At 32.9% G+C, this 17,277-nt stretch overlaps 2 protein-coding genes across 2 annotated transcripts in view; one reads left to right on the top strand and one right to left on the bottom strand.

The window, feature by feature from the left end:
- The window catches only part of FAM227B (family with sequence similarity 227 member B), a 321,697-nt gene that overhangs the window by 212,612 nt on the left and 91,808 nt on the right, over positions 1-17,277 (bottom strand). The gene's annotated exons all lie outside the window — the stretch shown is intronic.
- The window catches only part of FGF7 (fibroblast growth factor 7), an 80,346-nt gene that overhangs the window by 60,324 nt on the left and 2,745 nt on the right, over positions 1-17,277 (top strand). Inside the window, exon 3 of the mRNA XM_003755917.3 lies at positions 15,907-16,010. Coding sequence (XP_003755965.1) covers positions 15,907-16,010 — 104 coding nt within the window. The remainder of the gene's footprint in view (positions 1-15,906; positions 16,011-17,277) is intronic.

Consider the following 17,277-nt stretch of genomic DNA (forward strand, 5'->3'; position numbering starts at 1 on the left):
TATTTGGAAGCATGAGGAGATGGTTTCTTGACTAATTCATTCCATTATTAGGGTAAAGCATTACTATATCACAGGTTACTTAGCTTTTTCTATGTTAATATGCTTGATATAAGCCAAGAAACACCTAATTTAAAAAGTTATGGAAAAATCATCTAGGAATTTGAGTCTGTATTTGGCAAATGGTGCTTTCAGAATACATACTATATATATATATATATATATATATATATATATATATACATATATGAACACACACACACATATATATATTTGATGCCAGATCTCACTGAAATTGAGAATTACTCTGTGGAACTGGATTAGCAGAAGTGTCCAACAGGAGTTTATATCCATTTGTAGTATTCTAAGTCAATATGGGGCCCACAGGGTTCCTTATTATAAGATCTACTGGTCCCATTTCGATCTGAGCTTGGCAACATTGCTATAGAATAATGACAATTCAGAGGGACACAAAGGGCACATACCAGGATTCACCTGAAAAGCTTTATTTCACTGGGATGGCTCTAAAAGTCATTTAGTTAATAAACATTTATTAAGCACTGAATTATATTCCAGGCAAAGTACAAAGTGTTGGATATAGAAAGTAAGTTAAAAAAATAGTTACTGCTCTCAGTAAACTAATGGGAGAGAGAATATGCACATAATGGTACACCCTCTTTCCCCCCTCCTTCTGCCCTTCCCTCCCTCCCCCCCCACCATTATCAATAGGATAAATTAGAAAAAGCCAACAGAAACATAATATTAGAATTAAGGAGTTTGGGAAAGTCTTTCTATAAAAGGAATGATTTTATTTAGGATTTGAAGAAGGATGGAGTTCATTCGTATGCAACCTACAACTTTTAAAAGTCTCTAATTTTTATATCAGGACAATATATTATACTAGATTCTACAGGGTTTGTTCCATATAGATAAACCCTGAAAATAAGGCATCCCCTTTCTGAAAGAGATCCTTTTGAAAGTAAATATATATATATATATATATATATATATATATATATATATATATATATAGTTACATATGTAAAAAACAAACACTGATTTTATTTAGCCTACATCCTACCTTTAGACAAGATTTGTCCAACCTTATATATAGGAGTGGGTAGCTCGATGGTACAGTATCTAGAGTGCTAGACCTGGATTCAGGTAGACTACTTAAGTTCAAATCTGATCTCAGACACTTAATAGTTGTGTGATTCTAAACAAATCACTTAACCCTCTTTGACTCTATTTTTTCATCTGTAAAATGAGCCGGAAAATGAGATGGTAAACCATTATCGTATCTTTGCCAACAAAACTCCCCAAATGGTCATAAAGTATCAATCAGCTATGAATTAAAAAACCCTGAACAACAAAAAACAATATCTGATAATAGTCTTGGCCCTCTTGGTTAATGGTAATTATGAGTTCAGAGTTAAATAACTGTGTACTACTTCTCAATAAAAAACCTAAGATTTTCATTAGTTATATAATATTCAAAGTCATCAATGACGGAATTCATCTACTTGAAATGTTACCAGTTGGCAAATGTAATGTCTGGGCTAGCTTTCTGGAGGACCTCGGGATCAGCCTGAATCCTTGGTCTTAGTTTTTTCATTATTCCTGGAATCTCTGCTTCCCTTAATGAATCCTAAGATCACTGTGGCTTTGGTGGTTTGAGACAACATTCTACAGGCAAAGAAATATTTGAGAGACTGATAGACTGAATATAGCAGCCTTGTGGTATTACACACTAGAGTAAACTAGAGTTCTATAAAATAGTACTCATTAGCCTACTCTAGAACATGAGACTTTGATATAATACTAACTTTGCATCTATTTTCCTGAGCAATTTCATGAACTCTACCTCTAATAACTGACAGATCATTAACAATGAAGTCCTGCAATGTAGCCAGTCTACCATCTTTGAAATGATGCTCTTCACAACTCTGATAAGCAATCAAACATTTGAGAGGAATGGCAGCAGGATATCAGTGTTATACTGGAAGCTGTAGTGCAATCAGAAACAAGGAAGAAAGAATAAGCACCTGATAAATATATAGATACTTGGTTTCAACCAATGTGGAATTACCATGGATTTTTAGGATATGGAAGCAGGTAGTAACATCATTTGCAAGTCTATCTATCAGCAATGTGTTGCTCTTTCTAAGGACTTCCTGCAGTGTGTATAAAGGACGAATGTCAGAAATGGAGACAGATATAATTTTAAAATCTTGCTTCTGAGACCAAATGGTTGTATGATCAGGGCCAAAATGACCAGTGCCTCAGTTTTCTTGCCTATAAAACATGGATAATAACTATAGTTCTTAATTCAGAGGTTGTTGAATCAAATACATTTTTCAAATTTTCAAATGCTATATAAATGCCATCTATCAGTATTACTCTCATGTATGTAAGGCAAGATTATGAACAGCAAGCAAATAAGAGCTAGAGATGCGAATCTAAGAAACATTTTCTGATGTACTTAGTGTAGGAAAAATCAATCTATATTTTTTCACTAAAATTGTTATTTTAAATATTTACTTTTAAAAATTTTGATTTCCAAATTCTCTCCCTCCCTTCCTCCTTTTATCTCTCTGTGAGACAGAAAGCAATTTATTACATAATGTATTACATGTATATTCATGCAAAACTTTAAAAAAAGACTTGTAATACAGACTTAGTCTGGCAAGACTGTCAAAATAATTCCTTTTAGAATAAGATTCTGATATTATTTCAGAGACTGGGGGCCCTGGCTTGAGGAAGGCTCTTTTCTCTGAGCTCCAAATATTCTTTCTGCCTTTGAACTTTAAACCTTATTGAAGTGAGTTCAAAGTGCTCTCTTTCACTGTCTCATTGGTACTAGCCATGACTTTAGAGCTTTTGAAAGTCCTAATCTCATTCTTAGCCTAGGTAGAATTATTTTTATATATAGCCTTCTCTCTCTCTCTCTCTCTCTCTCTCTCTCTCTCTCTCTCTCTCTCTATATATATATATATATATATATATATATAGCCCTTCCATGGCCTATAGACTTTTCTGAATAAGCCTACTTTATTATCACTAGAAGTCTAAGTGATTTCAAATTCTAGAAAATCTTATTTTACCTTCAACTTTTTCTCTCTGTCTTTGCCTAAAGAAAATTCACAAATGAAATTTTGTATCTCTCTTTAACATATTGATCTTCTTCCTTCTTCCTAGAGACTGTGCACCTCTCAACTGTCATTCTCTAGAGTTGATCAGCAATGTAAATACTTCCCACAGCCCATGGCAAACTTCTGATTTTAAAAAGCATATCCTCGGCTGGACTCTTCCCTTCCCCTTTTTAAACTGAGAGAACTTATCAGTTGTTATTTTTTAGAGAAGAGGTACTATATAAGTATTGAATTCAGTTATTCATATCTTTTCCTGATCTTTTCTTTTCTAGGTTAACTTTAATAATTTATGTCATCTGTCTATACTTCTATAGATTAAAGAAGAGTTGCATCTTTGGAATCCTAATTGCTATATGTTTACAACAATAACAAAGACCAGTGTTCCATCTTAAGTAATAGGGTCATGCTTTGGAACTGAAAGGGACCTTAGAGGTCATCTAGTTCAACCATCCAAGATCACAGGAAAGGATCAGGTGATAGAAATTATCTATATCTTACCTTCACATTCATATTACTCATGTGTAGTTACAATGACAACCAATAGCTTATCAGTATTACTTTCCCTTTGAGCTAGACTGGAAATTGCATTGTTGGGAGTTATAAAGCACAGATATATATATATATATATATATATATATATATATATATATATATATGTATCATATGTCCATTCTACAATGATTTTATGCCCTATCCATAGAATTATGCCTTATGATCTGAAGATATAAGATATCTTATAAACTCTATTCTTCCTACATAAGGAGAAATGAACATAGTTTAACACATGAACTATGCATGAGGGAATAAATAAGAAAAAAGAAATTCTTCCTTTCCATTAGTAGTTCTTTTGCTTTCACCACAGCAGGGAAAATTCATAGAAAAATTCTATATTACATCATAGTTAGTGTAATTAGTCAGGTATTGAATTTTAGATAGCAAAAGGCATGGTATTTGCATATGAAAATCCTTTGCTATGCTTACAGTTTTGTCAGAAAACTAAAATCATTGCCATCTGTAAAGACATATTTTTAGCCTTATTTTAAAATTAAAGCCATATTGAAATTCAGTTAGTAACCAAGTATGAATATTTACTTGACTATTTACTTACTGAGTTCTCAGAATTCAGTTAAATTTTGTTACTTGATATGTTGAATTATTAAAAAAAATTCTCTACATATTATGGGGGTACATTACACATTTGAGTATGTATATGCCATGTATCTATTTATATGTACCCCCACTACATGGCTTACAAGGGAATTTGAACCCACAGATATATGGCCACACTATATTTTACAAAGTACAGTTAAGCCTCAATGAGATAGAATTGGAGAAATTAAATCATTTTGGATAAATAAAGGTTTTGGTTAAACATAAAAATCCAATAAAGATGTTGAATCTGTAATGGCAAGGTCCAATTTCTAGCAGTATAATTAAAATTCAGTTTAGCAAGTTAAGGAAAAAATCAGTCCTACTATTTGAAGTTTTATCATGTATGAGAACTAAACTTTTGTTAAGATAATAAGTTCTTAAGATGAACACATTATACAATTTTAAAATTGTACCTTAATTTAAGAAGGTACATTTGTAACGGGCAGGTAGGTGGCACAGTGGATAGAGCACCAGCCCTGAAATCAGGAGGACCTAAGTTCAAATGTGACCTCAGACACTTGATACTTGTGACCCTGGGCAAGTCACTTAACCCTAATTGCCTTAGCAAGAACACCAACAACAAAGTACATTTATACAGTTTGCTAGTGGCTCATCATTCTGCATACCATTCTTGTATTAACTTTATTAAGATGGTTTAATTTTATTAATTGTTCAAAAGCATACATTTGGTTCCCTACTTCTGATAGGGTAAAATCTAAATCCTTTATCTTTTCAATGTGGCTGCAATCCAGCTTCTCAGTTTTTCTTACTACTCCCATATATGAGTCTGTTCATTGTTCATTGTTTTCCAAATGTGCCTTCCATGTGACCATTTCCACACCTTAACACACATTGATTCTGTCTACCTATGGTGCCATATCCCTTTATCTCTGCTTATCTGAATTTTACTCAACTTTAAAGGCTCAATTCAAATTCCATCTCTGTCCTTGATTCCTTTTTTGACTTTCCCATACCATACTAATTTCTCTCTGTCTCTCTCTGTCTCTCTGTCTCTGTCTCTCTCTCTCTCTCTCTGTGTTTCTGTTTTTGTATCTCTCCTTCTGAACTTTTCATAGTATTTGTAATCTGTAATACTCGTTGGTACTTAATATATGTAACATATATGTGTGTATATATAAATATTTATGTATATTTCATGTCTGATAAATTACAAAGTAATTTTCTTAAAGACAGGGGTTTTGTCTCATATTTCTGTCTATCCTTAATAATGGCTAACATTGTTTGTATATATAACTTGACTATTGCTGAATTTTCATCAGAGCTCTCTCTATATAAATGAAAGTAAATTCTCCTTTCTTTATTCTCCTTTGTGTAGAAGTCCTCTTCCAAGCAGCAATAATTGGTATTTGTTTCATTAATAGTCATACAACATTGATGTAGTACTTTTCAAAGTGCTTTCTTCAGAAACATGAGGCATATTGTTAGTCCCATTGAGAGTTGGCTTTCTAGAGTCAAGTCTGATGATTTTTTTCACTATATCATGAACTGAAAATTTTCATTAAATTCTATATTTAGACTTTAAGCTCAACAAAACTTTAGCTAAAATAAAAAGTTTTGAAAAGTTTCTCTTTAGGAAAAAGAATCATTAAGCTGGAAAGATGCCTAAATCAACAAAGGATTTTTACCACCATCAAATCATGTAAGGAGTCCTACAATAGGTTGGAAAATTACACTGCTCTGGGTTATAAGATTCTTATAATTGCAGTTTTCTCGTTCATTTCTTGAATATATCTTAAATTTTGAATTATTTTAAGTAAAGTGGTAGTATTAATGTAGTCTTTGCATACAATACCCCCTTTTAAAATGCCTCAAACCTTAAAGATGGCTTCTTAATTATTAACTTTTTTCTAAATAACTTTCTAAATATTAGTTCTTATCCCGAGGTCTTCCTCCCCTTCATTGCCCCAAAACTTTTCACACATGTACATTATTTTACTTTCTATATAATACCTATAATAGTCTTATTTATTTATAACCATTTCTCCAATTTCTCAGATTTTAAACCTTACTCATCTTCTTGTGTTTATATTTCCTAATATAGTATCATTCACAAAGTCAATAAGCATGATATTATAAAGATCCCCAAATCACCCCAAAATACAAAATATCATCAAGTAATTAGATTCAAGATGGACCTTGTAGAACATTGTTGTTGTTCAGTAATGTCAGACTCTTTGTGACCATGTAGTCCGTGGGGTTTTCTTCAGTTTTATTTTACAAGGGAGAATACTGAGGCAAGCAGAGTTAGTGACTTGTCCAAAGTCACATACCTAGTAGGTGTCTGAGACCAGATTCATTCAGGTCCTGAATTCAGACTTAGCACTCTGTGCTTAGACTAAGCCATCTATCTGCCTCTTGTAGAATGTTACCACTTAGGTTTCAATGAATAACAACTGAATATGAAATGAGATAACTTTGAAAATCCTGTGTAAATGTAAGCTATAACCTTAAATGTGCACAGAACTTGGGACAGGTGTATGGATACATCTACACTGAGCTTTATGTATAAGGAGCTTCCTAAAAATTATTCATTGGATCATCAAAATAGTTATATAGTCTATTCTAGATCATATTGTGTTGACTTAAATGGGTGCCATGTGAAGAACAATAACCCTTTCTATCTCTCAAAAATAATATATTATCCTTCTTAGACAATTATCTAGACTTGACAAAAATTATAAAACATGTTTTAAAAGAAATCTTTTTGATTATTATCCAGTTTCATAAGCATAATGTAGCTGAGCAGGTAGGTTTGCCTATGGCTGAAATAAAATATCTTGAAAAGCAGCATCAATATCAAGTTGCTAACTAGGAAGCTTTAAAATATTTTTGAGTTATTGTACTTATCCAAACATCATATTAATGCTATATAATAATAACGAACATTTAAACAATTCTTACTAAATTCCAGACACTGGACTAAAAGCTTTGCAAATATTATCTCATTACTTTCTCACAACAATATTGGTAGGCACAATTATTATCCCCATTTGACAGATGAAGAAACTAAGACAAACAGGTTAAGTGACTTCCCTATCTCACAAATAAAATGTCTGAGGTCTTATCTTCTTGCTGTTCCTTCCACATAAGCGTCATCTCTTGATTGTGTGTGTGCATGTGCCAGCTGTTCTCTGTGTCTTGAATTCTTTTCTTCATTTCTCTTTTCTGGTTTCTTTGACTTCCTTCAAGTCTAGGTTAAAATTCCACCTTCTGCAATAAGCCTTTCCAACCCCCCTTAATGCTACCACCTTTTAGCTGCTCATTGAAAATAGTCAACAAAGATCAGGAATTGTTTTTTGTCTTTCTCTGTATTTCCAGTGCTTAGTACAGTGCCTGACAAGCAATACATACTTAATAAATGCTATGAATAACACCATCATTAAGGGGGCTCCGGAAAAGTTTCTTGACTTTTGCATGCAAAAACCAGGACTTGGAGAAGTAAAGGGAGCTGAGCAATGATAACCATTTTCAATGGGCAAGGTTGGCATTCTCAGCTAAGACTTCTGACCACAATTCTACCATTCTTTCTGTGATGCTGCTGTTTCCTTGATCATTATGGAATGTTACCTCATCAGCTCAAAGGTGCTCTTGAAGGCCAGAAAGATAATGAATGTGTTTATTCATTTATTATGCATTTCCTATTTCTTTCATATACATGAATGGAAAAAAAAACTTATTAAGCACTTATATCCAAATATAAAAGCATTAGTCCCTGCTCCCAAAGAGATTATTCTGATTGGGAGAGGGCAGAGAGAGTTTGCACAGAGGAGTGGATCCTTAGGAGAGGCGTTTTGGTTCAAACAGTTACAGGAATTCAGAGTAGGATACCAGGAGAGTATACTGACACATGGGGCAAGTAGGTAGCAAAATGGGAAGGACACCTGGCCAAGAGTCAGGAAGACCTAAGTTCCAATTCAACCTCTGTGACCCTGGCAAAATCACCTAACTTTCTTTGCCTCAGTTTACTCATTTGCAAAATGAGGTGAAAACAGAAATGACAAACATTCAAGTATCTTTGCCAAGAAAACTCCAAATGGTGTCAAGAAAAGTTGGATATGACTGAACAACAGCAACAACAAATTGATGACACACCTCAATCAGGAACTACGGTAGAATTAAATTACTTATCATTTATGGCTCCAGAACCAGTGGGGAGTACAGGGATTCAGCAGAGGTTATTGATAAAAATGTTGTAGTTGGAGAGGAGGTCCACTCAAGTTTTTCTGAAGTAGGGTTCTGGGAGAGGCAGTCACTCATCAGGAGAAGGAGATTATGTATCGCCAGTTGGTCAATACACTGGCACAGGACACAAATCAGGGGAGGTCAACACCAAGGGCAACTGGGCGTAAGGCCAGGAGCATTCATAGAGCCATGAGGTTGGTTTTCTTTCCCTTATGACTTTGAAAGTCTGTAGTTGTGCAGTGTGATGATAGAAGAGAGGAAACTGGATATAATTATAAATACATGGTACGCTGGATTACTTCATTCTATTAATACTATATTCAGTATTTGACATAGCCTCTAAATGTTAGAGGGATATAAACCTCTAAAACTACTGAAAAAAGATATATCATAAAATCTGCATTTCATTTTCACTGAAATCTGATGCTTTGTTTAGATAAGAACAAGATAAAGTAAGGCCATCCCTTCCTCATCATACAGACCACATTTTAAAGGTAGAATGAACATATTTATAAAAACTATAGACCAGGGATTTTAAAGAAATCCATAAACCAAGCAAGCTTATAGGAAAAATGCATTTTTCATCTTGGCTAAAATAAGAAACTCAGAAGTTTGGAGTGTCAGATTTCATTGTGGTAACATTTCCCAGGAAAAGGAGCCTTAGAAGCTCAGCTCTACAGTTGTATTTTTGAGTGAGCTCATTGCGCTACATCAGTTTTAAAGTGGGAATTTACTGGAAGCACTATTGAGTTTCATTTTGAAATATAAAGAATATAACAAAATAAATTAATGCCCTGAAGCAAGATGGAGGACTAAAAATACATAACAAATAGAGAAAGGGAGATAGAGATTTGGTGAGATTAATTTGTTTTTTTGTTTTTGTTTTTTAGTGTTGCTTTCACTGAGCTATATTTGAAATATGCCTTCTTTCTGGATTTATCATCCTTTTCACTTCTAGGAAGATGGAAGGGGCTATCAATTATGTAAAATGTTAATTTCCTAGTCATGATTTTAAAGTAAAGTTGCATTACACTCATAAAGGTAAAATCTTAATGGGGAATATACTATTAAAATGAAAATTCTCTATATTTATGAAGATTTCTCAGGATATCTTTAGGAAGGTTTAAAGAAATAGTATCTTATCCATCTGGTTTTAATGCATTGATCTATAATGAATCATCAAATCCAACAATTTTTTTTTTAATCTTTAGCCTTTTACTAGTTACTATTTTTATTTTAAAAGACCAATAGAGAATTATACAGGGTGAAGGAGAATTCAACTTTCTTACAGTCATTTGTTATTCCTCTAAGTGGTTCCTGTCCTTCAAAATTCCTCCCCTTCTTTTTACTTCCTCCAAGGAAGCGACCATCTAACTTTTAAAATAATCTATGAAATAACTCAACATATAATAATATATAAGAACTCAGGGGAGAAAAGTATGTATATAATAATAATCCTCTTTTTTCCTTGTACTCTGAACTCTTTAAACTTGCTAATTAAAAAAAATATTGAATATAGTTACCCTGTTTTGTCTTTAGCTCCTGTAGACAATAGTTTTTAGTAATAGATAAATTTCTGAACATTCTGGTTATAGCTAATTTCTCTTCAAATTTGGGATTTAATTAGATTTAATAATTGTAGGAAGGAAGAAAGGAAAGAAGGAAGGGTGGGAGGAAGAAAAGAAGGGAGAGGGGAGAAAAGGAAGAGAGGAAAGATTTATTAAGTGTCTAGTATACACCAGGCTGTGTGCTATTTATTTTACAAATATGTTTTTTGATTTTCAAAACAACATGTAAAATTAGATGTTATTATCCCCACTTTATAGCTAAGAAACTAAGGTAAACATAGGATAAATAATTTGCCTAATCATACAACATATGTAAGTATCTGAGACTGTGTTTGAACTCATGTCTTCCTGGCTTCCAGATCTAGATACTAGGCTATGAACTATGTTATAGTTTAGCAGTCAGATATAAATCCTATTTTTCTGTTGATTTCACTTTAACCTGTGTTGTAAGAAAATTTGGCATCCAATTTGTCTAATTGTCCTTTTTTTCCCCCTTTCTAAATATGAGGTGTTTACATTTTCTCTCAAGAAACCTGGAGAAGTTAAATGTAAACACTAACATTTCTGATAGCTTTTTTTTTAAAGCCTGTTCAAATTTATTTATTAAAACAAAAACAAATAGGATTTATTCAAGGTGTGCTAGTGCTCTTGATAAGTAAATGAACCACTAAAAATAAAAGATAGGATCAGAGACTTAAATTTGGAAGGGCCATAGAACTTTATTTATAGATAGATAAGTAAACTAAGGCCCAAAGAAGTAAAGGATTTGTCTAAGATCACACAGTAAAGTTGGCATTGTGGATAATTTGATTCCAAATATAAGTCGTTTTATTGCATTATGCAACATTAATGTATTAAGTCAAGCTTTTTTTTTTTTTTTTTTTTTTTTTTTGCTGAGGCAACTGGAGTTAAGTGACTTGCCCAGGGTCACACAGCTAAGAAGTGTTAAGTGTCTGAGGGCAGATTTGATCTCATGTCCTCCTGACTTCAGGGCTGGTGTTCCTTGCTTCCCCTTGTCAAGTCTATTTAAAAGAAAATATATGTATGTGTAATTGTATATATGTATATTATATATATATATACATGTATTCATGATGTAAAAGACATAAAAGTACAGAAATATATTTTGGAAATATTTCATACCCTTAAATGTACAGGATACAAATAACTTTGATAGAAGTTCAACTTTAATAGAAGAACTCAGTAACAATACATTGTAGTGATCCATTATTGGACCATTATTGGTCCAGGAGGACCTTTAAATGAGGGGCATGTGTATGTGAGTGAATATATACATATTTCAATATTTACATATTACATATATACATATATATATACAAATATATTTCTTTATATAGATATTATATATTATCATATCTGAAACAGAAAATTGATGACTTAGTATATTCTAGTACACATGTAGCAGCAATGATTCTTCCAGTCAGCAGCTATCCAATGGGCAGTTAAGTAGCTCAATAGAAAGAGTCTTGGATTTGCAGTCAAGAAGACCAGAACTCAAATTCATATTCAGGCACTTATTAGCTGTGTGAGCAAGTCATTTAACCTGTCTCAGTTTCGTCACCTATAAAATGGGGATAATAATAGCATCCACTTTGTAGGATTGTGAGGATAAAATGAGGTAATATTTGTAAAAGTGCTTAGCACAGTATCTGGCACATTCTTGATATAATATAAATGCTTATCCCCTTTTCCCTTTTCCATTTCCCTTCCTATTCAGTTCATTAATGTGACAGGAAATAAAGATAAAGTGAAAAATGAAATTGTCCTCAAGGAGTTTCCATTCTACTTGAGGGTAGATCACATCCACAGATAAGTAAATTCAAGTTAACTTTGAGGAGGGGAAGAATACTATCAATAAGACAAAGAAGAGGTAGGTCAGGCAAGGCTTCATGGAGAAGATGGAACCTAATTTGAGCCTTGAAGGAAGATAATGATTCAGCGAGAAAGAAACTCCAGGGGAAGAGCTTTCCTTGTTCAATTCAAGGAGTCACTAGTAACCCAATTTCAATGGAATACAGAAAAGGTGAAGAAAAGTGATGTGAAAAGACTGAAATGATAGATAGAAAAATGAGTGTGAAGTCAGTCAACAAGCATTTATTAATCAGTATAGCTAGACACTAAGTTGAGGACACAAGAAAAGCCAAAAAAATAGTCCCTGTCTTGAAGGAGCTCATATTTAAATGGGAGAGACCCATATAAAAAACTTGGGAGAAATAGATATATACAGAGTGGATCAATGATAACAGCTGAGGACGTAGAGAGTCCTCTTCTAGAGAAGATGTTCTGTGAGCTAAGAAGCCAAGGAAACTAAAAGGGAGAGATAAAGTGACAGGACATTATGGACATATAAGCAATGACTCTGGATATCATGAAAATTTGTATGAGAGTTGTGACTGTATAATACAGAGAAAGGAACATATATAAAATATGCCATAAAGGTAGAGACAAAAAAGATTTGGCAATGCATTGGAGATATGGAATGAGTGAGAATGAGGAGTCGAGGATGTTCCTAAGGTTGCAGACTTGGGTGACTAGCAGGAGGCTGGTTGACAATAATAGATAAATTCTGAAAGGAAAAGAGAATTTGGGAGTAAATATTTGGACATGTTAAACTTAAGATGTTCTAGAAGCAGTTGGAGATTTATAACTATAATTCATAACAGAGATTGTATTTGGATAAAATATCTGGAAATGTCATATATATAAAATTGAAGCCATGGAAACTAGTAAAATCACCAAGTGAGATAGTATAGAGTGAAAGAAAAGGTTGTTCAGGACTGAGCCTTCAAGGACACATATTAGAGGTAATGTTATGGATGAAGAATTAGTAAAGGGGACTGATAAAGAAAAAATAAATCAGGTAGGAGACCCAGGGCAGAGAAGTATCACAAAAATGTAGAAGGGAGAGAATATCTAAGAGGAGACGATCAAAATTATTGCATTCTGTAGAGAGAGACCAAAAAGGCTCAGGATTTAAGGCCATTAAATATGGCAGTTATGAGAGCACTGGTAACTTTGGGGAGGGCACTTTTAGTTGAATGAGGAAGATGAAAGCCAGATGTAGATGATTTAAAAGCAAGTGAGAGGAGAGGAAGTGGAGGCTCCTAATACAGATGATTTTTTCAAGAACTTTGGTCAAGAAGGAAGAGATAATATGATTGTTAGAGAGGGATGGTAGGATCTAATGAGGGCTATTGAAAGATGGGGAAAATGTGGATATGGCTGTGGGCAGCAGAGAAGGAACTAGTAAATCAAGGGGAAGAAAAGGGAGAGGAGGAGGAGAGATGGGGGAGAGAGGGAAAAAGAGGAAGGGGGAAAGAAGAGAAAGAGAGGGGAGGGAAAAGAAGGGCAGAGGAGGAGGAGGGAAGAGAGCAAAAGGGATGAGAGGAGGAAGAGAAGAGAACGAAGGCAAGGAGAGATTTTGCTGTTCAAGGTTTCCCTTGAAGTTCAGCATCCTAGCAGATGGTGATATATCCAGTGACACAGAAAAAAGAAAAGTTGAATAATTTTTATTTTATTCTCTACTGGTAATAGGGAGCAATGACACTTTTTGAGTAGTGAAATTTCATGGTGAAATATTTGTTTAGAGAAAATTACTTTGCTACTGTAGAGGGTGGATTAGAATTCATGGCTTTTTCAACTTTTTCTACTCCTGACCCCTTTTTTATGAGAAATTTTTATATGACCCAGGTATATGAATATATAAAACTGGTAAAAAAGAAACCAAACATTTACTGATGACATCATAATTTCATTAATTCCACATTCAGTTACACAACCCCATATGAACCACACTTTAAGAAACTTTGGATTAGATAAAGGAGAGATTGAATGGAGAAATCTATTAGGAAATTTACAGTAATCCAGATGATAGGTGATGATGGCCTAAAACTAAGATGCTAATTAAATTAAGAGAAAGAAAGGAATGGATGAGAGTGTTGTGTAGGTCAATTGAACTTGAAACTGGTTTGATATAGGGATGAAAGAAAAAAAAAAGGATAAAGGATGATTTCTAGTTTATGAAGTTAATTAATATTGTATATCTTATACCAGTTTCAAATGACAACATGGGAGATGTTATGAATATTCAATAAGCATTTTGTTAGCACTTAGTGGTGGATATAAAAACGGGAGTGAAACAGCCCTTACTCCTAAGACATTAGGACCCTTCCATTACTAGTAAAAACCCTCATTCTAGTGGGAAAGAGAATAGCAGGCAAATAGGAAGAAGAGTTCCCTTGAGTTCAAGGGAAAATAAGAGTTTCTCAGAAATGTAGTTTCCTGGAGGGGACTTCAAGAAGGCAGCTAGAGAATCCTTTTCCCAGACAGGTTTTCTAAAATCACTAAATAAAGGAATATATTCTATTTTAAGAAAATTCCAGAAACATAGTATCCATAAACCTACTAAATGATATTTCATTTTCAGAGGGCATCTTTGTAGATAAGCTAAATCTCTCCATATATAGAAAGAATGAATTTTGCCTTTTTCCTTAGTAGAAACTAAGTCAAATTAGTTATGAATATATCTCATATATGTATAAAAATTATTTCATTTTCCCTTAACTACTTCATTTTAGTCACATATTCTTTTAGAATTTTTGCCAACTTGTTCATTAAACCTAACCTTCCATATTCCCCCAATATGCTTTTGAAATTACTTTAAATATTTATTAATAGACTTCTCTGTCTTGATTTATCTATTGTATTATGAATTCTGAGAGTTTAGGAATTAGCATCAATTTAAAAAAAATACAGTCCCAAATTACAGTACAATTCTATATCCTTTGAGAGTACTCAATTATAATTTATTTGAGGTTAAATAGCATGAATTCATTTTAATTTCCTTCATATATACATTTTCCAGGTCTAATTATATCTCATTGCTTTCTTTTAAATTTAATCTAAGTTCTCATCATTTTTGAATCAGGAAAACTGCAGCATGTAGCTTAATCTAATTATATGTGTGTGTATATGTTGAGCTACTAAATGTACAATTTTTTATGCCATATAGGGGAAATAAAAGGTTAAAAAATAGGAGACACATAAAACAACATGTGTTTTTATTATGAAACATTTTATTGCAAATAAAATCAATTTCAATAGTTTAAATGGTGTTATAAAATATATATGAAAATACTTCAGAATTCATTTGTGCTTATTTTTATGTCCTCTTGCCAATTTCCTATCAGTTTTAAAAGCCCTTTATCTTATTAAGATATTCTGGTCTGTTTTCCATCATTTGCAACTCCTTAAATGTATTTTTCTCCAAAAAGGTGACAAGGGAAATATCTCAAAAATGCTTTAATTGGCATCTTTACTCAATTTCATATGCCCCAAATATATTCTGCTTCTAATTATTGTTTCAACATATTGAAGGTTAAAATTGTTTCAACAGTAAGGGATGCAAGTTTTATACAATATCCATTTCTACATACATGTGTATGTGTATACACATACATATATATGTTTATACATACACATATATGTGTATATATATATATATGTATATATTCAGAGCAATTTAGGAACTAAGTTCTAGAAACAAGCATATTAAATAATCGAAATTGTGATTACACAGGTATCTTTTTTAAATGAAGAAAACATGAAGTAGCCTGTACTCCATATGTGTCATTACAAGGATTACATTGAGTTCTTTGTGTGTGGGAGTTGGGGTATGTGCTTTTAATAAAAACTGTCCTAATCATTTTATCAACTTTTAAATGCAACTGAAATGATTAAAACCAATTCTCCTTTCATAGCTAGAGTGAAAAACTAAATGAAGACCTTACAGATCTTTCTGGCATTCTTTGCAGATATTATGGAGATCAGAACAGTGGCAGTTGGAGTGGTGGCAATCAAAGGGGTGGAAAGTGAATATTTTCTAGCGATGGATAAAGAAGGAAAACTCTATGCAAAGGTATGAATAAAATCAGTAATAGTAAATGCTCAGTGCTTCAAATTTTACTTGAAAACATCTTATCTAATTTTTATGATTATGCCTCCTGAGATAAACGTTCTAAAAGATTAAAGTATTGTTATCACTTTCCATTTTGTATATATTTTATTTTTAGTTTTGATAAATATTTTTAAAATTAAGCTTGTTAGTAAAACCATTATTTTTGGTCAGGCCCACTCACTACTGTTATCATTTTATCTGTTATATGGAAATTCCTACCTCAATGTCTTTGGGCAATTAGTTTGTAACCTATAATCTCAGAGAGCTATTTGGGGCTCTGAAGTCAAGGAAATAATTTGATCTTGGGTTCATGGCTAGGATGTGTTTAGAGGCAATATCTGAACCTATGTGGCCCTGATTTAAAGGATTATTCTCCATTCATTTGCTAAGTTATCTTTGAAAACCTAACAATTTTACATACTTACATACATATATACATATACCAGTGTGTATGCATATATACCTACCTATTTAGTATCTAATGGTAGTCATTTCAAAAAGGAATTTAAATGATAATCTTGTCATGTATATAAAAGGAATAGAAATTTGTGAATAGCAGATTTGCAGTTTCATGTGAAATCATCTTTTTTTTTTTGAACTATATTTTGTTGGAAATGATTGTATTATTCCATATATTAAAAAATTTAAAAGCACAATGCATTTGTAAGAAAACAAAGAAAAACCTTATATATATCAGCCACTGATAAAATCATACAAAAAACCAAACCAAAATCCCACTTTTGCTACATATAGTAAAATTTGACTTCTGCTTGTTTTTATTAATAATCCTCAGGAAGAAATTTTAAAAATAGAATTACAGAAACAGCATTGAATTTGGAGTTTGAGAATTTCGGTTTGACTCTCAGCTCAGTTATTTTCTGTCTTGGTGACCTTGAGTAGACACTTAAACAGTGTCTTCATTTGTAAAATTGGGAAGGAGCAGACCATTTGACTTTTAAGGTCACTTCCAGCTCTAAGTTTCTGAGTTCATTTCTTAGCAATAATTTATTAGCCGTGAACTAAAGAAATGAACTCAAAGGCCTATAGAAAGGCTCCATGAGAACTTTAGAAAGGCAGTATGTCCCAGCGCGCATTTAGGACCAACTTCAGTGTCTGAAGTCCTTAGGTGGACTCCCACCTCTCCCATATGCTGTGCTTTCCCATATGGTGTGTTTGAAATATTAAGCAAGTCACACTAAACACTCCTCTGCTATAAAATATAACAAAT

Source organism: Sarcophilus harrisii, chromosome 2, assembly GCF_902635505.1.
Source record: "Sarcophilus harrisii chromosome 2, mSarHar1.11, whole genome shotgun sequence".
NCBI classification, from domain to species: Eukaryota; Metazoa; Chordata; class Mammalia; order Dasyuromorphia; family Dasyuridae; genus Sarcophilus; species Sarcophilus harrisii.